At 42.6% G+C, this 21,838-nt stretch overlaps 1 protein-coding gene across 1 annotated transcript in view; it reads right to left on the reverse strand.

The window, feature by feature from the left end:
* Nucleotides 1–1,265: 1,265 nt before the first annotated feature.
* The window catches only part of LOC135493006 (condensin-2 complex subunit D3-L-like), a 29,404-nt gene continuing 8,831 nt past the window's right edge, over nucleotides 1,266–21,838 (reverse strand). The window contains exons 5-32 of the mRNA XM_064779755.1: nucleotides 21,380–21,498; nucleotides 20,680–20,878; nucleotides 20,132–20,289; nucleotides 19,435–19,601; nucleotides 18,643–18,804; nucleotides 17,928–18,061; nucleotides 17,277–17,392; nucleotides 16,826–17,014; nucleotides 16,087–16,189; nucleotides 15,659–15,758; nucleotides 15,020–15,186; nucleotides 14,255–14,516; nucleotides 13,404–13,613; nucleotides 12,449–12,578; nucleotides 11,930–12,038; nucleotides 10,588–10,672; nucleotides 9,644–9,748; nucleotides 9,290–9,359; nucleotides 8,792–8,966; nucleotides 6,484–6,651; nucleotides 5,543–5,627; nucleotides 4,757–4,872; nucleotides 4,058–4,281; nucleotides 3,385–3,538; nucleotides 3,025–3,097; nucleotides 2,079–2,225; nucleotides 1,851–1,947; nucleotides 1,266–1,464 (exon numbers count right to left, since the gene is read on the reverse strand). Coding sequence (XP_064635825.1) covers nucleotides 1,266–1,464; nucleotides 1,851–1,947; nucleotides 2,079–2,225; nucleotides 3,025–3,097; nucleotides 3,385–3,538; nucleotides 4,058–4,281; nucleotides 4,757–4,872; nucleotides 5,543–5,627; nucleotides 6,484–6,651; nucleotides 8,792–8,966; nucleotides 9,290–9,359; nucleotides 9,644–9,748; nucleotides 10,588–10,672; nucleotides 11,930–12,038; nucleotides 12,449–12,578; nucleotides 13,404–13,613; nucleotides 14,255–14,516; nucleotides 15,020–15,186; nucleotides 15,659–15,758; nucleotides 16,087–16,189; nucleotides 16,826–17,014; nucleotides 17,277–17,392; nucleotides 17,928–18,061; nucleotides 18,643–18,804; nucleotides 19,435–19,601; nucleotides 20,132–20,289; nucleotides 20,680–20,878; nucleotides 21,380–21,498 — 4,023 coding nt within the window. The remainder of the gene's footprint in view (nucleotides 1,465–1,850; nucleotides 1,948–2,078; nucleotides 2,226–3,024; nucleotides 3,098–3,384; nucleotides 3,539–4,057; nucleotides 4,282–4,756; nucleotides 4,873–5,542; nucleotides 5,628–6,483; nucleotides 6,652–8,791; nucleotides 8,967–9,289; nucleotides 9,360–9,643; nucleotides 9,749–10,587; nucleotides 10,673–11,929; nucleotides 12,039–12,448; nucleotides 12,579–13,403; nucleotides 13,614–14,254; nucleotides 14,517–15,019; nucleotides 15,187–15,658; nucleotides 15,759–16,086; nucleotides 16,190–16,825; nucleotides 17,015–17,276; nucleotides 17,393–17,927; nucleotides 18,062–18,642; nucleotides 18,805–19,434; nucleotides 19,602–20,131; nucleotides 20,290–20,679; nucleotides 20,879–21,379; nucleotides 21,499–21,838) is intronic.

Here is a 21,838-nt window from a genome sequence, read left to right on the forward strand (position 1 = left end):
CCGATTCATTCGTCGAGTGGCTCTCCTTGCAGCTCGACCAGTACCGCTCGACTCCATACAGGTTTTTAGCTCACCTCTTAGCAGAGGTGAGCTTATCCCATACCGTGGCGTCCGTCGTCCGTCGTCGTCGTCGTCGTCGTCGTCGTCGTCGTCGTCGTCCGTCGTCCGTTAGCAGGGCACGTTTCGTAACTGTTAGAGCTATTGAGTTGAAACTTGGTACACATGTACCCTTATGTAATGACACCTTGGAGACCAAGTTTCGGTCCGATTCGTTTCATGGTTTGGCCACCAGGGGGCCAAACGTTAAAAGTGAAAATATGCAATATCTCCCTTAATAGTAGTCGGGAAATTTTGAAAAAAATATGGTAGGTACTTCTAGCAAAGGTGCATCATATATCCTCCGAGTTTTTGATTTGACCTCCTTTTCAAGGTCACAGAGGTCAAATGGTGTAAATTGGCCGTTAGGATGTAACGATGGCACGTTTCTAAACTGCAATGACTATTGATACCAAATTTGGTACACATTTACCCCTTAGTCAGGTGATCTCAGGGACCGAAGTTTGGTCCAATATGATTCACCACTTGACCACCAGGGGACAAAATCCAAAAACCTTAAAAATGTGATTATTCCTTAACTTCTTGCCCAATTGCCACCAATTTGATATCATGGGTACATCTAACCACCATACAGTATATGTCACACAGGTTTTTAATTTGACCTTCTTGTCAAGGTCACAGAGGTCAAATGGCGTAAATTCGCCGTCAGGCCGTAACTATGGCACGTTTCTTAACTGCAATGACTATTGATCACAAATTAAGTACACATGTACCCCTTGGTCAGGTGATCTTAGGTACCGAAGTTTGGTGCGATCTGATTTGCCGTTTGGCCTCCAGGGAGGGGGCCAAATCCTAAATTCTTCAAAATGCCATTATTCCTAGTAATGACTTGCCCGATTGGCACCAATTTTATATCATAGGTACATCTAATTCTAACAACCATTCAATGTGTCACCCGGGTCTTCTTTGATTTGACCTACTTTTCAAGGTCACAGAGGTCGAATGTACTGTAAATTGGCCATTTTGGGGAAATTGTAATTGCTTGGACCTACATCAAACCTAACACTACATGACACAATACCATGCTCTTTATCCATCTTTCCTCCACATGAGGTGAGCACAATGGCCCTGGCCATTTCATTTTCTCCGATATCAGAAAGCCAATGTCTTCCACTGAGAATGTCACCAATCCATCTTGGAAAATTGCATCATTTCTTCCTGCTCGTGCGTCTGGTGGCTCTCCTAGTTGCCCGACCAGAACCACTCGTCTCCATACTCCCCTCACTGCCACTGTTTTTATCAGTCAAATCCTCGGAAGAACCGGCCTGAATTTTCTCCTGTGCAGCATCACTAGCCCCACTTGCCTGACTGGGCGATTTGAGGTTCCACATCCTCGGTTTCGGTCCACTGAAAAGAAAGATAAAAACAAAATGAACATTCCAATTGAAAAGCGGCGTCACATTACCAAAAGCCTACGACATTCGTAAAATAACTACGAATGGGACAAACCATTTGCCAGCCAGGGGAGTTCCAAGTGGGGCATGTAATGCAATGCATAAGTACAAGTTACAGGTGACCCCCCTATTGGGTCATACCCATTCACCCGTGACCAGGCCACGACTGCCACCTGCTTGAATACTGATGATTTTTCGCATGTCAAGTCATGGTGTCATAAATCACCCACACACTGAGTTCAAACTTTTTACACTCAATGGTGAGCATTTCTACACTTCCAATTCCAATTCCATTTCAAATTTCAAATTTTTAACGAACGGCGTAAGTGTTTAACTTACGGTTTTTCCGGAGACATTAGGCAGAGCAGCATGGGACGGTCCTCATCTGAACCAATCTCTTCCTGCGGCGTTTTATGGTGAGACTTCTTGGTTTTTTCTGAAAATATGGCAGAAATAAATCATCATTTTATCAAATTCAGGAAACAGACTCAAATTCTAAATGTGAAAAACTCTGACTGGGTAGTAATAAAATCTATTTCAAACTTAGTTTTGAAATACATGTATGACGCTGGGAATCTATGATTTTTTGCTGCAAAACGAAAGATAACTCACCGTCGCTGCCGGCTCTTCGCTTGCTCCGTGTCAGACGCGGGATGGGAGATGGTGGCGCCATCGTCACCTCGCCAGGGTTGAACGTTATGTTCATTATGGTTCCTGGAAAACGACGTACGGTACAATAATCACACGGTGGTTCAGCATGTCAGCGCCGAGTGTTAGAGATTTACTGTAAACCGAAAATATTTAGCAAAAATTTTTGTGAATTTCAGTTTTTTTAAAAACAACATTTTGAAAAATTAAATAAAAATGTTTTCGATTGTTGAAAAAATTGAGAGAAATTTCTTAATCCGCCAATAAAAATTATGAAAACTGTTCATGGATTTTTTTTCAAATATTTCTGCAAATCACAGAATTAAACAGCAGCCAAACTTTGGCACTTCACACTATGGTACTGGATTTTATCATCAACCCGATAAAAGGATGTTTTGAGAGAGTAAGAGGATAAAAGTCCACTTACAATTACATTTGTAGAGCACCCTCCTACCCATACTCCAGCAGATACAACAATCACAAACCCCCTAGCCGTTTGCTGGCATATTTTTCATCCAAACCCCCTGATACACTTTCACATACAACCCCATACTGGAATAAATGAACCTCCCGCAACTGGAGATTGGGATATGACTCGAGTTTGTTATAGAAGTAATAGAGTTGAAAATAAGGAGCAGACAGTCAGAGGTGGGTATCTTTTGAAACATCCTCTGGGCCTATTGCAGGCTTGACTGAAAGATAGGCTCTATTTGCCTGATATTGACCAAAAAAAACCCTGTCACACACTTTTTGGGACTAGACATGTCATTGTGAGTGACCCTGGGCTGAGGATACTGTGCAGTCTCGATACATGCATGATATAGTTATCGGTATAACTAGGCTATTGGAAATTTGTTTTACTTACGGTCAGGGGTGCTGATGGCTCTCTGCACAGAGAGTAACTTCAACTTTCCATCGGAATTACTTCCCTGGGGACTCTACAATAGAAATGAGAGCATCAGTTTGAACATCTCAATTGGTAAGGATGCTACCCAAGAAGAAACACCTCCTTGCTACGATGCTAGGGACAACAGAAAAATGCAAGCATGAAAATCAAGAAGAACAGAACATTGGTGAGTTGATGCGGATTGAAACGAAATTTTACGAGCAAAACCATGCTCTTCCCCCGCCTCAATTGGTACCAACTTGGTATTAAACCGTTTTAAAGAAGGGAAAATAGGACATCCTGATGCCCGATCACGGAAATTATTAAAGCATAACGTACCATAGGGGAAGGTCGATTTGCAGCGCTGACGTTTGTGACCAGCGGACTTTCCCTTCGTGGAAGATGATCCTTCTTGATTGCTGACAACCTCCTAGCCCGTTCCATTGACTTCTTTGCCGAGTTCATAATGGCCACAGAAGACAGCTGCACATTCCTAGAAAAATCGGATCGATGCGATTAATAAATTTTTTAGAACATCAACATCTCCACTGCTTGATCTTTAAAGGCCTACGCCATTTGTTAAAAATTTTGAATTTGTAATTGAATTTGAATACTTTCAATTGCGTAAATACATACTGAATATAATTTTCACCATTGCCTTTCTGTAGACAGATAAACTAATACTATAAATACCAATTTTCAAGAAATTTGCTTTCACGATAACTGCACTGCGGCATTGTGTATTAGTGGATTTCTATTTAACTGGACCACAAGTAATTACGAACGGTGTACCCCTTTAAGTAACACATACCTCACTTCAATCCAATGACCTCTGGCTCACAAGGCCAGCATTCTACAATTGTGCCAAAAGAGACATGAGACACCACAGTCCAACACTGCCAAAAATCACAACAAAAGGATTTCTGCCTGACCATGTATAAATCAAAATCGAATCCTTTTCTGATTTCGCACAATTCTGGTGGCCACTTAACAAATTTTTTACGATTTTTACCTCGGCGTTCGAATAACTGATCCCGTCAATGTCATCACCGGGGTGGCATTCTTTGGCGTAGCCACTGTCCTGCCTCCTGTAGCTTGCCCAGGGCCAGGAGTTAGGACACCATCACGTGTTTGACCAGTTGAACCCAGCATCCTTTCACCAGTAGCGGGCGCTCTCGGTGTCCGTGGGAGGTTTCTTCTCACGGCAGGAGTTCCCGTCATTGCTACAGAACGCCTCTGCAAAATAATCAAGATAGAAGAATGACTATATAAGTTCATTTAGTGTGTACGTATAATTTTGCATGTCCAGTACTCTCTCCCCTTGTGCATTTCAGTGGGCTAGAGCCCAGACCATTCCCTGCGTACGTAGACAAAACGATCGTCAATCGATACTGGTGTATATATGGAGTCAATGGCTTAGCTGATGTGGTCGAGGTGCATAATAAAACAAAATGAAACCTGCTTAAAAAAGTTACAATTTCATCACTTTTTGATGAAAATATTGCATGATTTTCAAGTATTTTGAAGACAAATCTGACAATTCTATAACTGGTGTACAATAGAAATGGGCCTGGTGTGCATTGTACACTCAAAGTGTACTACAAGCAGGCAGCCCTGCATAACCTAGTCCTGGGTCCAATTGATGCGGCACAGAAATTTACAACAATTAACTGGCGTTACTTCAAGAGCACACAACAAAAGTTGTCCATACCATAGCTAGAGGTGTCACTAGCTTCTGGGCCTCGATCCCTGCCACAAGTTGCTCCTCAAACTTCCTCAAATCGAACTCAATCTCCATTGCTAGCTGCTTGTCCGCTGCCATGATGTCTGTCGGTCGAGAAGAAAAAAAATTTCAGTAGAATTTGGCGAATTTGCTCATTCCGTCTTGGTGATAAGACTAAATATTGCATGGGCCGACGAAATTTAATACTTGATGCTTTGGAGTTGAAATTTTCACCTTTTTTAAATACAGTGCAACCTCCCTTAGCGGACACCTCCCTAATAAGGACAACGTCTCCAGTAAGGACACTTTTTTGGTCCCAAATTGATTATTTCCATTCAATTTGACCTCTCTAATCAGGACACCTCTCTATTAAGGACAGCACTTGTCAGTCCCATGGGTGTCCTTAATAGAGAGGTTCTACTGTATAAGTTTTAAAGGGGGACTCTAGGCAGTAGCAGAGGGGCTAATTCGGCCATCTTCAGGTGACTAATATATACAGTAAGGGCCCTGGGTCATGTCAGATTCAGCACTAAATATATTCCTCGTACAAGCGTGAATCATTTTGACGTACTGTGAGATGTGAGAGACCCCTATTGGCGACTTCTTGAACTTTATCTTGCCTGCCTATATTGTCCCTTTAAGGTGCATTTGCGAAAATAAAACGCTTGTGAAAATTCCACGTTTTACAATAAGCTCCAACGCCAGTCAACACCTCACGCAGTCGCCCAGCTGACTTCTTTTTTGCGACAAAAACAATCTTTAGTATAAACCAACCTTTCACTTCACTCTTGTAGTCTTTCATCAGTTCCCTAAGATACATCATCAGATCTTTCTGAAGCGGTGATAATTTCTTTTCCAGCTGAAATGTAAACACGAACAGCTTCAGTATTGACGGATAAATAAAACTTGATTGAAAATAGCATTCGTTTGTGCGCAATATCCCCATTGCCTCATTTTTGCATCCTGAGCTTCAGGTTTTTGATACTCCTACGTTTGTAATAGGGAGAGCTGGAGCATATGGAAAACCACTGGGTGCCGAGGATGCATTTTTGTGGCTTGGTCACGATTCTTCAGTGTTGATATTTGACTTGACGAATAAATAAAACGTCTTTCTTAACACACTTTGATTGAAAATAGCATTTGTTGTGCGTAATATCCCCATTGCCTCATTTTTGTGGCTGGGTTACGATTCTTCCATTTAGATATACGTAGGTGGCATAATTGATTTGCACCAGCCGCGTTGGATTTGAAAGAACGGAGCAAGGGCCAAAGAGACTTTTTAAGACGTTTTGTGCTGACGACTTGTTAAATTTCAGGTGTGATCGAATTGAAACTCACACTGCACTGTTGGGTCTCTGTGCTAGAACATTGGCAGAATTTGAGCTCCACTTCAAGTTTGGGCCCCAAGTTGAGCTCCTCCACAGGTTTGGGCCCCAAATTGAGCTCCACTTCAGGTTTGTGACTCAAATTGAGCTCCACTTCAAGTTTGGGCCCCAAATTTGAGCTCCACCTCAGGTTTGGGCCTATGCCCTCGCTCCACCCTCCTGGCCTCAATTTGAGTGCAGAGACCCCCCAATTTGGGTGCACACACTGGTAAACAGTCGCAAGCCTTACTTTCGACGCTAGACCCCGACAATATGAAACAGAGTCGATAACATACTGTTAAGCATTGTTATTTGGGGTAATCATCCATAGGCCGGACGTTCGAAGCTTACCATGTGTTTGAGAGCAATGACGACTGGCACAATATTCTCAATGAGATTCTTCCTCATGATCTCCGTGATGATGGCCTTCTTTGCCTTCTCCACGAGAGCCGTGGCAGCCTCCTGTTCATCATAGATCTCCTCTGGGGGCTTTGATTTCATCGATGACAACTTGATCTCCTGGAAGGCACATGAATGAGAGGTAAGAAAAGGCTGTCCCATTTAGGGGGTGTACCCCCATTTCGCCTACACCCATTTCGCCTACACCCATTTCGCCCATACCCATTTCGCCTACACCCATTTTGCCTACCCCCATTTCGCCTACCCCCATTTCGCCTACACCCACTTCACCTATTCACCATTTCGCCTACTCACCATTTCGCCTACTCACCATTTCGCCTACTCACCATTTCGCCTACTCACCATTTCGCCTACTCACCATTTCGCCTACTCACCATTTCGCCTACTCACCATTTCGCCTACTCAAAAGGAAAAGAGTGGTGTGCGCTGGACATTTGAACAATTTTACGAATTGTTGAGCTTGGTTTTTTTCCTTTATATTATAGTATATTTCCCAGTTAAACTTTACCATACTTTATCATTCCAACCCGGCCTCTTGAGACAAGACCACCATTGATTTTTTAAGCCTTTTTGCAGTTAAATTGTCACAGTTCGACCGCCTCGCAATGCTTCGGGTTGTGAATCTGAAATTTGGATATGACATTCCAGACAGTCAGGCGAGTAAATGGTGAAATTTTATTAGAACTGGTGGTTGTCCACGAATTTTTTTTCTTCAAATTGGACAAATTTGAGTGACCATGATATTTCCACTGTTTTCAGCCAAATCTCAAAATTTATTTTTTCATCAAAAAAATTATTTTTATCTGTAGACTTGCCATACCAAATATCTTTCCAATACCTCTCCAAATAAGCACTTGACAGTTGAAAACACACTCGCGTCTAATTTATAGGTCTGGAACCTCCAACCTATGAATATTCAATGGTGGTCTTGTCTTTCTTCACTTCACTTAATTGGGGGTGGGGGGAGGGAAGGTCACTCTTCAACATGTAGATATTGATGTGTTCGGGTCAATTGCCGACATACTAGTACTTCCATTTTCAAGGGGTTATAAAGGCGAGGGGGGGGGCTTTTCATCATTTCAATTATGAATATTTGTAAGTGAAGAACCCAAGAGTCTTGGCCTGTTTTTTTACATCTTGGTACAACCAAGCGCTGCCCTACAGGATATCTTCATTGTGGAGCTTGGCTTTACAAATGGTCATTACATCTTTTGAATTTGAAGTCACTATCATAAAACATTTGAAATGATGTAGGCGAAATGGGTAATAGGCGAAATGGTGAATAGGCGAAATGGGTGTTGGCGAAATGGTGAGTAGGCGAAATGGTGAGTAGGCGAAATGGGTAATATGCGAAATGGTGAATAGGCGAAATGGGTGTAGGCGAAATGGTGAGTAGGCGAAATGGTGAGTAGGCGAAATGGTGAGTAGGCGAAATGGGTAAATTTTGTAGGCGAAATGGGTGTAGGCGAAATGGGGATGAACCATTTAGGGACGTACCAACTTGGAGACATCTCCTGAGCCAATTGCAACTTCAAAGGACATTTCCTTAGCCAAATGCTATTTCAGAGGACACTTCCTTTGCCAATTGCTTCTTCACAGGACAATTCCTTGGCCAATTGCTATTTGAGGGACATTTCTTCAGCCAATTGCTATTTGACGGACATTTCCTCAGCCAATTGCTTAATGGACATTTCCTCAGCCAATTGCTATTTGAGGGACATTTCCTCAGCCAATTGCTATTTGAGGGACATTTCCTCAGCCAATTGCTATTTGAGGGACATTTCTCAGCCAATTGCTATTTAATGGACATTTCCTCAGCCAATTGCTATTTGAGGGACATTTCCTCAGCCAATTGCTATTTGAGGGACATTTCCTCAGCCAATTGCTACTTTGGGGACATTTCCTCAGCCAATTGCTATTTGAGGGACATTTCCTCAGCCAATTGCTATTTGAGGGACATTTCCTCAGCCAATTGCTACTTTGGGGACATTTCCTCAGCCAATTGCTATTTGACGGACATTTCCTCAGCCAATTGCTTAATGGACATTTCCTCAGCCAATTGCTATTTGAGGGACATTTCCTCAGCCAATTGCTACTTTGGGGACATTTCCTCAGCCAAATGCTATTTCAAAGGACATTTCCACAGCCAATTGCTACTTCGGGGGACATTTCCTTAGCCAATTGCTATTTGAGGGACATTTCCTTAGCCAATTGCTATTTGAGGGACATCTTGACTTACTTTGGAGGCTAGTATGGCAAGCGTATCCTGTAATAGCGGGCTGCTATCAACATCAACGACCAAGTCACCTTCTGCCATCGTCCCAAGGATATCTTGTACCAGCTTCCCGCTCAGGTTGAACCTATTCTCGTCAGTCATATGCTCCAACAAGAAGCGATAGATTGTCATACGTTTCCTGAAAATACAAATAGAAGATGAAGATGGCTAAATTAGCCCCTCTTCTCCTGCCTATCGTCCCCCTAAAGCTAAATTTAAAGCGGATAGACTTTACTCTGTTTGCACATCAAAGTGAGGTTCCTTGAAGATGGTGCCTAGGCCAGGTCAATCAAAGCCCTATCAAAGTAACAAGTACCCTGTGATGAACTCTTCCTCTTGCCCGAGACAGAATTGACAAAAACGGTAAATAAATCCAAGCCCGCGAAATCCTGCCTCGGAAAAAGTGCCAGGGTGCTATTTATCTACTCGTGAAAACCCTTCAACACATTTAGCCTAACTTACCCAGCATTCTCCTTCCCCTTCAATGAGAACATCTTCTTCTCTTTATCAGACTGAGCAAACTTGTTATAAACTGCAATCAGATAAATGAGTGGTCTTGTATTGCCTACACTTCAAGCATCGTAAATCCCCGGTAGCATACCTGGGGACGGAAAGAATGTGACGGAGCTGCAGATTACCACCTGAACAGGCCCTTACTGTATAGTACCCTAAGGTATATGGCACGGCTCAACCCGCCGGCCATGAGGGAATTCCTTTATGGCCCAGTGGTTGGCGCGTTGGCCCCAGAGTGGAAGTTAAGCAACGTTGAGTGCGGTCAACCTTTGGATCGGTGACTGGCGCATACAATACACTTACCATTGTGTCCCTCATAGGCATTGAAGTGGAAGATACATTCAATGAAGTGCTGAAAGAACATTCCAGGGTTCCTCTGAATCAGCAGGTGCACCAAGCAGAACTCAGCTGAAAAAAATTGGGAACGAATTTACAATATGTGATTATTGCCCAAAAAGGGTCACTAATTGTGACCCGCCATGGCAAAATGAGTCGCATGTCGCTTCGAGCTTGACAGGTTGAGACGGACTGGTTGTTCATTTCACTATTGACTTGTCTGCCTTTTGTGACATCTGAGTGTATCAATTTCTTCTATTATGTCCTGGTGTCATTTTAGGCTCATCTTCTGTGCGACATGTGACCCATTTTGCCGTGGTGGGTCACAATTGATGAAATGACATGGCAACTTATCGGCGGTCTAGAGTCTCCTCCTTTCCTGAAGGATTGATATACGCACAACGACGGTGGATCGGCATGACGAAATAATTGCCATTGCTCAAAGGGTTTATAATAATAATAATAATAATAATGAGTCTTTTATATAGCGTAATTCCGTGACACTATGGTTCTCGCTCAAAGCGCTTTGGGATATCATATTATTACCCCGGTCTCCACAGAAATCAATCAGGGGTTTCAAGGAGCAACCAGAAGGGGCTCACTTGAACTCGACCAGTAGGGGAACTAAGCAGTGACTCAGCCGGGAGTCGAACCCACGACCTCCTGATCATGAGGCCGACTCTCTTTCACTGCGCTACCGCTGCCCCTATCTTTATGGTCGAATGCTGTTAGACTAATGAGGTAGAACATTGCAATTATTCATCACTTTTAACAAACAGGTTGTAGCATGGCACAAGAAACATTTTCTTTTTGCCAGCGTTTGCCGGGGGTCTACAATCTGAGATGCCAGTGCAATGATTTAGATCTATGAGCTGTGCACATTCTGACCACATGACGACAAGAAAACTCACTAAATTCTCTAATTTCTTTGACTTCATCGACCAATCCCATAATGAATCTGTAGAAGAGGGCCCCTTTCCACTTCAGATAGTCTTCCTGAAATACACAATAAGGAGCCTTCATAGTAAACATGAATACTAGTACAGAGCAAGGTCTAGAGTATTCTCATCCTTACCTGTAGGAGATGTGTAATGAGGGTGAGTGTCTGCTTCCTGACCAGAGCATTCTCATCCTTACCTGTAGGAGATGTGTAATGAGTGTGTGTGTCAGCTTCCTGACCAGAGTATTCTCATCCTTACCTGTAGGAGATGTGTAATGAGGGTGAGTGTCTGCTTCCTGACCAGAGTATTCTCATCCTTACCTGTAGGAGATGTGTAATGAGAGTGAGTGTCTGCTTCCTGACCAGAGTATTCTCATCCTTACCTGTAGGAGATGTGTAATGAGGGTGAGTGTCTGCTTCCTGACCAGAGTATTCTCATCCTTACATGTAGGAGATGTGTAATGAGTGTGAGTGTCTGCTTCCTGACCAGAGCATTCTCATCCTTACCTGTAGGAGATGTGTAATGAGGGTGAGTGTCTGCTTCCTGACCAGAGTATTCTCATCCTTACCTGTAGGAGATGTGTAATGAGGGTGCGTGTCTGCTTCCTGACCAGAGTATTCTCATCCTTACCTGTAGGAGATGTGTAATGAGGGCGAGTGTCTGCTTCCTGACCAGAGCATTCTCATCCTTACCTGTAGGAGATGTGTAATGAGTGTGAGTGTCTGCTTCCTGACCAGAGTATTCTCATCCTTACCTGTAGGAGATGTGTAATGAGTGTGAGTGTCTGCTTCCTGACCAGAGCATTCTCATCCTTACCTGTAGGAGATGTGTAATGAGGGTTAGTGTCTGCTTCCTGACCAGAGTATTCTCATCCTTACCTGTAGGAGATGTGTAATGAGAGTGAGTGTCTGCTTCCTGACCAGAGCATTCTCATCCTTACCTGTAGGAGATGTGTAATGAGTGTGCGTGTCAGCTTCCTGACCAGAGCATTCTCACCCTTACCTGTTGGAGATGTGTAATGAGTGTGAGTGTCTGCTTCCTGACCAGAGCATTCTCATCCTTACCTGTAGGAGATGTGTAATGAGAGTGAGTGTCTGCTTCCTGACCAGAGCATTCTCATCCTTACCTGTAGGAGATGTGTAATGAGGGCGAGTGTCTGCTTCCTGACCAGAGCATTCTCATCCTTACCTGTCGGAGATGTGTAATGAGGGTGCGTGTCTGCTTCCTGACCAGAGTATTCACACCCTTACCTGTAGGAGATGTGTAATGAGGGTGAGTGTCTGCTTCCTGACCAGAGCATTCTCATCCTTACCTGTAGGAGATGTGTAATGAGAGTGAGTGTCTGCTTCCTGACCAGAGCATTCTCATCCTTCACACAGCAGGCAATATTAGTCACATAGTTGTTTATCAGGGTTGTGTATCTGGAAAAAAACCCGGTAGGATTATAAATAATAAAATGAAACAGCCAGGGGCCATTGTGCTCACCGTATAGATATTTGGTGGTTAGGAATTCACCCTGGGTAAGGAACATGCTACATGTATAGTATATAGGTCAAACCAAAGTCGGTACGACATGTGATGTATCCTTGCTTGGAGTACCTACCATTAAAATATCATCGAAAACAAGTCACTAATGAGCGAGATATTGCACTTTTTTACCTTTTTCAGTTTTGGCCTCCTGGTGGCCAAGTTAAGAATTAGATCGGACCAAAATTCAGTGTCCGAGGTGACATGACGTAGGGAGTCCCCCTAATTTTAACACTAACAGACACTGATGAGCACAAGGAGTGCAGACAAGACAAGAAAGTCATAACAATGGCCATCCGCTTACCTGACGCAGAGGTCACACATAATGATAACGACGTTATTACGAATGGCTGGGTCTGTTGATGTCTCAAGCTCTCGTGCCATTGCTGGAACGACCTTCTTGGCCAATGTCTCATTCTGTAAGCACAGTTTCCCTAAAAACAAAAAAGACATACAGGTATTTATGTCATGATCTTGGATCTTTCTCTTCCTCAGCTTTCGCTCTGCACTTGGAGGGATCATTCTTCAGCGAGTACTCCTCCAATGTTGGACGAGCATATTTACCTGCCACTGCAGTTCAGTGCCAGTGGGTTTCAGTGGCCTAGTGACTCCGTCTCGGGCCAAAGCGACTCCGTCTAGGGCCAGAGGTACATAGTTTAATTGTCATGTACACTGGTTTCTCACTTGGTGGTGTCTTTTGCTTGCCATGACAAAGACACCAGGTAAGGAGCTTTGACATTCCATTTGAAGGAGAAAGAAATTTAGGATTAAGCGTCTTACTGAAGGACACAAAGATTGACCGCCCTAAGTAATCCAACACCTGTGAAAAAATCACATGATTTCCCGCGTTTGCTGACAATTTCCTCTCTAGTAGAAATGAAGCTAAAGACATTTTGAAATGTATACCTCACCTTGTCACACAGTACAGTAGAACCTCTCTATTAAGGACACCCTAGGGACTGACATATGCTGTCCTTATCAGAGAAGTGTCCTGATTACAGAGGTAAAATTGAATGGAAACAACCCATTTGGGACCAAAACCAGTGTCCTCAATAGAGAGGTTGTCCTCAATAGAGAGGTTGTCCTTAATAGAGAGGTTGTCCTTAATAGAGAGGTGTCTGCTAAGGGAGGTTTCACTGTATTTACATTGGAGTTCGCCTACAAAGAATCCATTGGCAATCCTAACAGTTATGTTGTGTAAGATTTTTGTGAATGTTGAGAGCATTGGCCAGTGTCACTCAAAATAAGTTATGACCTACCAAGAGTTATAAACGCATGAGCCCTGACTCTTGTCGGCATGTTGGACCCAGAGAACTGGCTGAGAACTTGTGTGCCCGTGATTCCTTGAGTTGCTGGTTCCTGAGAGTCTCCCTGGGAGGCCTGGCCCTGGGAAGTGCCCGGGGATGTTCGGTTCTGGGAGCCAGGGTTTTCTTGAGAGGCACTGTCCGTGTCTTGTTGCGAGCTTCCATCTGGAGAAAAAGAGTTTGCGAGACATTTTTGAAGAGGCATTATTGTTGAACCAGATAACCTGCGAATAAGACAACATTTTTTATTGTAATGGTGCATATTATTCTACTAAGAGAGATTCAATGGAATAACAGCTATGGGGGACTTAATTTGCATATTTTGAGATATGATCAAGGGATATCAGCAGTCACCCTCTTGAATCTTGATGAGCATCCTCAAGACTATTGAAAGCAACTAAGAAATAAGTTCATGCAGCATGTCGATTTCATACGACGTTCTTTGTACGTTGCCTCCAGTGAAAGAGTTAAATTTAACCCTTTTCAAAAGAGAAACAAGGGAAATCCTCCAAAAATAATTACAGTAGAACCTCTCTATTAAGGGCACACTCGGGACTGACAAGTGCTGTCCTTAATAGAGAGTTATCCTGATTAGAGAGGTCAAATTGAATGAAAACACCCAATTTGGGACCAACACTAGTGTCCTTAATAGAGAGGATGTCCTTTATAGAGAGGGTGTCCTTAATATAGAGAGGGTGTCCTTAATAGAGAGGGTGTCCTTAATAGAGAGGGTGTCCTTAATAGAGAGGTGTCCGCTAAGGGAGGTTCAACTGTAAAAGTCACGTTCCTGGCATCAATTAACTTACCAAGGGTAGAGATACACGGAGCAGCAATCAAACTCTGAATGAGCATAAACACCCGTTTGGGCGTACTATTCGGGCAAAGCTGAGCTATCTCGCCGATCGTAAACAAATGGCAGACGATGAGGTTCTCGTCGAGGGGACCGTCTGCAGTTTCATTGAGGATGATCTGTGAGAGATAGACGTCGGAGACCTTGAGCAAGTCACTGCACCATTTTGTCATGTCTTTCCTCCCTTGACTCACTGCTTGTTCATCTGCCGTATGAAGCTGGAAACATCGTTAAAAAACATCCACGTTATTCGCTTACATCACCCAATGCACATTTCTCAAGTTCGAGACTGATTTCGATTGAGTTTTTGAACGCAAATGTCGGCAGGAAGCTATGATGTGGAACATATTTCTTGAAAATTGTCAAAAGCAATCTTCAAAACATTTTGAACAAGGTATAACTGAAATTGTACGGTCAAAATCCTATTTTGTGCCAGCATTCCACTTTGCACCAGCATAAAGGAGGTGTCCTGATTAGAGAGGTCAAATTGAATGAAAACACCCAATTTGGGACCAAAGCTAGTGCCCTTAATAGAGAGGGTGTCCTTAATAGAGAGGTGTCCTCAATAGAGAGGTGTCTGCTACGGGAGGTTCTACTGTAAATACAATTTAGTTCTACAGTAGAACCTCTCCATGAAGTACACAACTTGTGACCAAATTTGTGTCCTCAATGGAGAGGGTGTCCTCATAAGAGGTGTCTGAAGAGGGAGGTTCCACCGTACCTTAGACAAGGTGTTGATTGTGACAGATATCAACTCTGGTGGCAAGTCAAATTTGACCAAGCGCTCTTTCAGATCCTCTGTCAACGACTTTATCTTCTGGCTAGGTAACTGTTGAGCAATGCAACCAATCACGTTCAAAACCCGCTCCACCGTCATATATTCCTCAGCTGAAAATGATCAAGATGCTGGGTTCATTTATGTGAATATTTCTATTCAACTCAAAGTAAACAAATAATGTCAAAATTGGAAATGCAGCGTCAGTCATCTGGACCCTGAGTGAAGGGAGCCAGAGAAATGAAAGAATTCTAACAAGTTCCAGATCGCTACACCAGATGTCCGGCAGGGACATCTATTGGTGTGTTAACGCGGGTCCAATTCATCCAGACCCCGAGTGGAGGGGCCCGGAAAAGGGGACAAAATCAAACAAGTTCGGGAACACTGCACCAGATATCAGCACAAGCACATCTATCGATGTTCCAATGGTGTCGAAACAAGAATTTTTTTGATAGTTCCCCGTTCACACAGCAAAAAGATACTTCCATCACAAGGACTCGGCATGCTCAAGTTGACCAATCATAAGCACCCTGGCACAATTTCAAATTGCCAAAAATAACATTATGACACAAAAGGCCTACTTACATCCTGCAAGTTTAGCGTGATCTTGCCAATAATCGAGGACGATATCTGGTTTGAACTTGTTGACAGACGGTGCCATCTCTGAAAGCAACATCCATGTAGCCTGCAAGGGAAGAATTTATGCATTTTATTTTGCAAGTCTTTCTTTACAAATTTTTCCCTCTCCTAAAAATAACGAGGGCTGCTTCTTTTTGAAGCACGCTGTAGACAAGTGACATTTGTCACGGCAACACCGTGATCGCATTTGACAAAAGACTCTCTCGCCTGCAACAAGAACCGATGGCAGCTTCAATCAATCAAACCCAGTGATTACTGGGGTACCCTGTACATCTGCAGACAGGCAATCTTTTGATCACTCATTGCACCAATAAAAATTGCTTGTTTGCAGGGTGCTTTAAATGTCCTAGTTGAGGTTACAAAGATGTACATACTGTGTTATTCTTTGTTGCAATGTGTGTGATCAGTGACGACATCAAATTCGATTTCAGACGTTTCTCCTTGGTGAGATGCTGGAAGGCTTTTTGAACGTAACGTCTGCAATGGCAAGAAGTAAACAAATGAAATATCTGAGGATATCGTATTCATCTGGGACCACATCGAAAGCGAATAGATAATTATTCGACAATATCATCTCTCCTGTCGGTGTTCTGTGCTGCCCATTTTGAAAAGAAAGTAAGACCACCAGACCAAAACAAAAACGTTCCACCAAAGTCAATATCAAAGGCTTTGAGCAATCTCTAATAAGATCAGGACAGTCTGAACTTCGCACCAAAAGAATAAATCATTCAAAGATTGTTAAAGTATAGAAGGGTCTACAAAGTATTACCAAAAGTCTATAAAGTTTTATCAAAAGTCTATTAAGTTTTATCAAAAGTCTGTAAAGCAATATCAATAGTCTATCAATTTTTATCAAAAGTCTATAAAGTTTTATTGAAAGTCTATAAAGTATTATCAATAGTCCATAAAGTATCATCAATAGTCTATAAAGTTTTATCAAAAGTCAATAAAGTTTTATTGACAGTCTATAAAGTATTATCAATAGTCCATAAAGCAATATCAATCGTCTATAAAGTTTTATCAAAAGTCAATAAAGGATTATCAATAGTCTATAAAGTATTATCAATAGTCTATAAAGTTTTATCAAAAGTCTATAAAGTATCATTTTCTGACCTTAATTCAACACCTTTGACGCTGGCTAACACATCCAACATCTGCCAAACCATATCATGACAATCCTCAGTCGACCTCGTGTAAGGCGTGACGTTTCCCAGGATGTTATCTTCAAGGATGTCGATGCACTTGGTCGAGATGGAACTCTCGCGGTCAAGGACGAGGGGCAGCACACCATCGAGCCATGCCCTACAAGATGAGAAAGACCGTCGTATCATCGTTAACAGACCCATAAGTTCGTGTTTTGATCAATAAAAAACAAACTTCAAAGAAATCGGACCAGTAGTTTGCCCTTCAGAGGCCCAAAAGATGGGGACTTAACCTTTACGAATTGACTATTGGTAGCAAAGGGATGTAAGTTTCTGAATTCGAAATTCCCTGAAATGTTACCATGGACTTTTGGTAGCAAAGGGACGTAAGTTTCTGAATTCGAAATTCCCTGAAATGTTACCATTGTATCTTGCTGTTGAGTGGTATTGCCTGGAGAAGATCAGTCAACGACAGCATGGCTTGCTTACGAACTGATAGGGCTGGGTCACGGCAGCGATTGTGAATAGTCTCAAGGTCCTAGAAGGGGGTGAAAAGAATGTAATGAAAGAGATCATTTTGACCCGTCACGGCATAACAAGGTGCATGTTGCACAGAAGATGAGCCTAATGACACCAGGAGATGAGAGTAGAATTGATGTACTGAGATTTCACAAATGGCAGACAACAGTGAAATGAACAACCAGTCCGTCTCAACCTGCCAAGCTCAGAGTTTTGCTGTGACGGGGCACTTATCAGGACAAAGACCTTCTCATTTGAACCTGTCTCAACCGGTGATTTTTCTCACTACGCAGGTTTGAAAAATCAGGGCAAAGGGCTCCTTAGGCAAAAAACTGAATATGTCCCCATGTGAAATTGTTCTCATTAGAACTGCCATGACTTGCAAAACCTTCCTCTAAAATGCATATATTTTGTCAGATTTCGAAATTCAAAGTTTTGCGGACAACTGAGGTAGAGGTCCTTCTATTCTGCAGTCAAATCAAATCCTCCAGGGGGAGAAAAAACGGAACGCCTCCAAAAATTAAAAAAAGTCTCGTTCCTGAATAACAACTTGCCTCTAGGTTGAAGTTGAGTGGGTCTAACACGATGATACTCTCCAATGCCTGGACTGCAGCTTTCCTCACTCCAACCTTCTCATCCAAGGCCCTACGCCGTATCATGGAGGTCACACCCTGGCCGTCGTAAAGCGCTGAAGACAGGACAAGACACAATCGAGTCAGACTGCTGATACAGTGGCGTCACTAATGGTTTTCACACCAGTATGGCGAAACTTTTTTTATAGCTTGGTTAGCATGCATTTTCATCCAAGGACAAGCTGAGGAGGGTGGAATAAAAATTAAAAATTTTTTTTTGCTCTCACGGAAGACTTCTGTAGAGGCAGCTCAGAGGAGGAAGGAATAAAAAATAAAATTTGATTTCAAAATAAAAGTTTCTGTTTTCATCTTTGCGTGGCATTGTGGGTAGATCTCGCGCAACTCTAGTTTGGTCTCACTCCACAGTGCGGTGGTTGTCAAATTTTTGACTCGGGCTTTGTGGACCTGAACAGTGGGATAAATTTTTTTTTAATTTTCTCGGTTTTCGGCGATTTTGAGTGCGGCGGGCGTGCTAAATGAAAAAATTAAAATAAATATTTTCACATTTTCAGTTAAGGCATAAAAAAAGTCTCGCCTAACGTTACATAAGCGCGCAAACAGGTCATGTTTGAAAGTCATACGTTTGAGACGGATGCTGTTGTTCAAATAGAATAGCAAGTCACGTTTTTCTACTTACAGATGTCCATGGCTGACAAAAGTTGGACGGCTCCGGGCGTGTCACCAGAGATAGGAGCAGACGCGACAGGCGTAACGTTTCCACCACCATTCATAGCCTTGTCTATTGCAGCTTTGTCAGCATTATTGTTTGGGTCCTCAGCTTTGTCACTTTCATCAACATCTAGAATATCACGATAGAATTATATTGATTTTGAGATCAAATTACAATTACTGTAGATTATTTCATGTTGTGGTACCGGGTTCTGGAAGTGAAAGTAAAAACTCACAAAAATTGACAGTAACAGTACTTCAAGATGCACCGCAAACCGCGAAATGTTTGTGAAGCAAAAACTTGGCAAATTTGCTCATTTTAAATTGGCGGGGAAAAAATTTCACGTCTGCTGCCGAAATTTGATGGTTAATACATCACAAATGAAATTTTCACACTTTTCAAGCTTTCGTTTCACTGTGCTTTTTGCGGAAAAAAACACGCTCGTGAAAAATTTCACAGTATGAAATAATAAATACAGGTTGCTACTGATGGGCCATATATATAAGGAAGGAAAGAAATTATTGCAGTAAAACCAAGTGGCCTTGACTGGGATTTGAACCACAGACCTTGGGATTGTCAGCCCACTGCTCTACCAATTGAGCTATCAAGGTTCCTCGAAATTTCTATACAGCGTGATACCATTTTAGGGCCAACTGAGATTTTGACGTCCACTTATCTCATCATAGTTGGCCACAGACCATTTTAATATTCGAGTTGGACGAGTATTGATTAGTATGAAATAGAACACAAACGACAGACCTGTAGTCATTTTCTGCCTGTCTGCAGCATCTGGTGTTGGTATGACTCGACTGAGTGGCTGCTTGCCGACAATTCTTGGTGTAACCGTATCACGTATTGCCGCGGTGATTCCCGTGTCCTCAGACTGTACGCAGTTAGCGAACGCCGAAATAGCACGTGTTCTCACACTGAAAAGGTTCAAGAATATAGTTAGGGAAGCAGAAATAGCACGTGTTCAAACGCTGAAAAGGTTCAAGAATATAGTTAGGGAAGCAGAAATAGCATGTGTTCTCATGCTGAAAAGGTTCAAGAATATAGTTAGGGAAGCAGAAATAGCACGTGTTCAAACGCTGAAAAGGTTCAAGAATATAGTTAGGGAAGCAGAAATAGCACGTGTTCAAACATTGAAAAGGTTCAAGAATATATTTGGGAAGGCAAAAATAGCACGTGTTCTCATGCTGAAAAGGTTCAAGAATATGCAGTTAGGGAAGACAGAAATGACACGTGTTCTCACAATGAAATAGGTTCAAGAATATACAGTTAGGGAAGACAGAAACGACACGTGTTCTCACAATGAAATAGGTTCAAGAATAAACAGTTAGGGAAGACAGAAATGACACGCGTTCTCACAATGAAATAGGTTCAAGAATATACAGTTTGGGAAGACAGAAATGACACGCATTCTCACAACAAAATTGGTTGAAGGGTCTAAACTTACGTTGGTGCAACATCTGAACATCTCATGAGGATCATCTTGATGAGGAAGACATGCGAGGTGAAGCCAGATATCTCGGGGGGTACGGTCTCATCCAGGTCCTTCTCCTTCTCGTTCAGCAGCATGGCAACAATGTCGACAGCAAAACCACGATAGCTTGTCTGAAACATAAGTCAGGTAAAACTGTATTCAGCACTTGGGGAAAAATTACAAGCTTTTTAGTTTTTCATGAACTGAGCCAAATCTTACACTTTTACCATGAGAATTTAAAGCAAATCAGAACAAACTTGGCTAAAATTAAAAACAAACCAGAAACTATTTTTTAACTTGGCTGTGAGGTTCCACATTACAGTGCAACATCTCTATTAAGGATACCCTTGGGACTGACAAGTCCTGGCCTTAATAGGGAGGTGTCCTGATTAGAGAGTTCAAATTGATTGGAAACAAACAATTTGGGACCAAAACGAGTGTCCTCTGTAATTAGGACACCTCTGAATTGAGCTCAGCATAGGTGTCCTCAGCAAAGAGGTTCTATACTGCATGGTGCGTACCTTCTCGTTCCTCGAGAACTTGTAGAACCATTCGATGAGCTTGGCATACGGTAGAGGGGGAAGCTGCTTAAGCAATGTGACGACCACCAGGGCAACGCGGCTCCTATAGTCAGCCTTGTCAGGCACTTTGATGCACAGGTGCTGGACGAGGGTTCTAGCAGGAGTGTGGGCCGCCTCTCCGAATCTCTGTATCAAATGGCTGGAACAGTGAGAATGTGAAACATCAGTGATAATTTGATTTTCTTTTGCTTCCTGGATCATGGAGTTGGAAGGGAAAGTGAGACATGAGTGATGATTCATGCCGATCCATTGTCGCTTTGCGTATATCCATCCTTCAGCGCCGATAATTCTCCCCTGATTGGCTGTCAGAAGGGCTGTTACTTTATCGGTAGACTCCCTGCATTCCCTTCCTTCCCACATGTCCTATGTCGCGACAACACTAACATTACACTCACTCGTGGTTGTCGCACGAGACACGCACTGAAAGCCATCATAATTGAAGACCAGGTGTTCAATGAGTAACGATTCCAGGGATGCGGACCTGACCCAAATGCTCAGTGCATGTTGTATAGAAGAACGGTAACCTTATCCGGAGGTTGGCACTATCAATTCAGGCCGTCATTCAATTCATGATCGCATCCTGCACCGATTTAACTCAAGCTTTGCGCCGCGCTTTTAAAACCGAGAAAATCCAACTAACCATACGTATGCTAAGGCATGGTCTTTGATGACGACGACAGCTCTGGGGATGGTCTGTGCGGCCACACCTTTATTGTCTCCCACCAACATGAGCAGCGATGGCATCAGGTGCTTGAAGATCTGAAATGACCAAAATATCGATCAGGCCCAAGAAAGCGCCCTTTGACAGAATCGGCAGAACTTAGAAGCTGTACACCCTTTGTAATTACTTGATAGAAATTACTCGCAATTACTTAATAGAAATGCAGCTAAACACAATGCCATAGTTCAGTTATTATTCATATGAATTTGCTGAAACCAGCTATTCATCTGTCTACCCCACGGAAATGCTGAAATTTATATTTCAGTAAATATCTACGGAATGGGAAATTTTCAAATTCATTTACAAATTTCAAATAATCAACAAACGGTGTATTTAAAGTCCAACAAGTTTACATTTTACAACTTCAACAAGAATCAT

The sequence above is a fragment of the Lineus longissimus genome, chromosome 8, assembly GCF_910592395.1.
Source record: "Lineus longissimus chromosome 8, tnLinLong1.2, whole genome shotgun sequence".
Lineage (NCBI taxonomy): Eukaryota > Metazoa > Nemertea > Pilidiophora > Heteronemertea > Lineidae > Lineus > Lineus longissimus.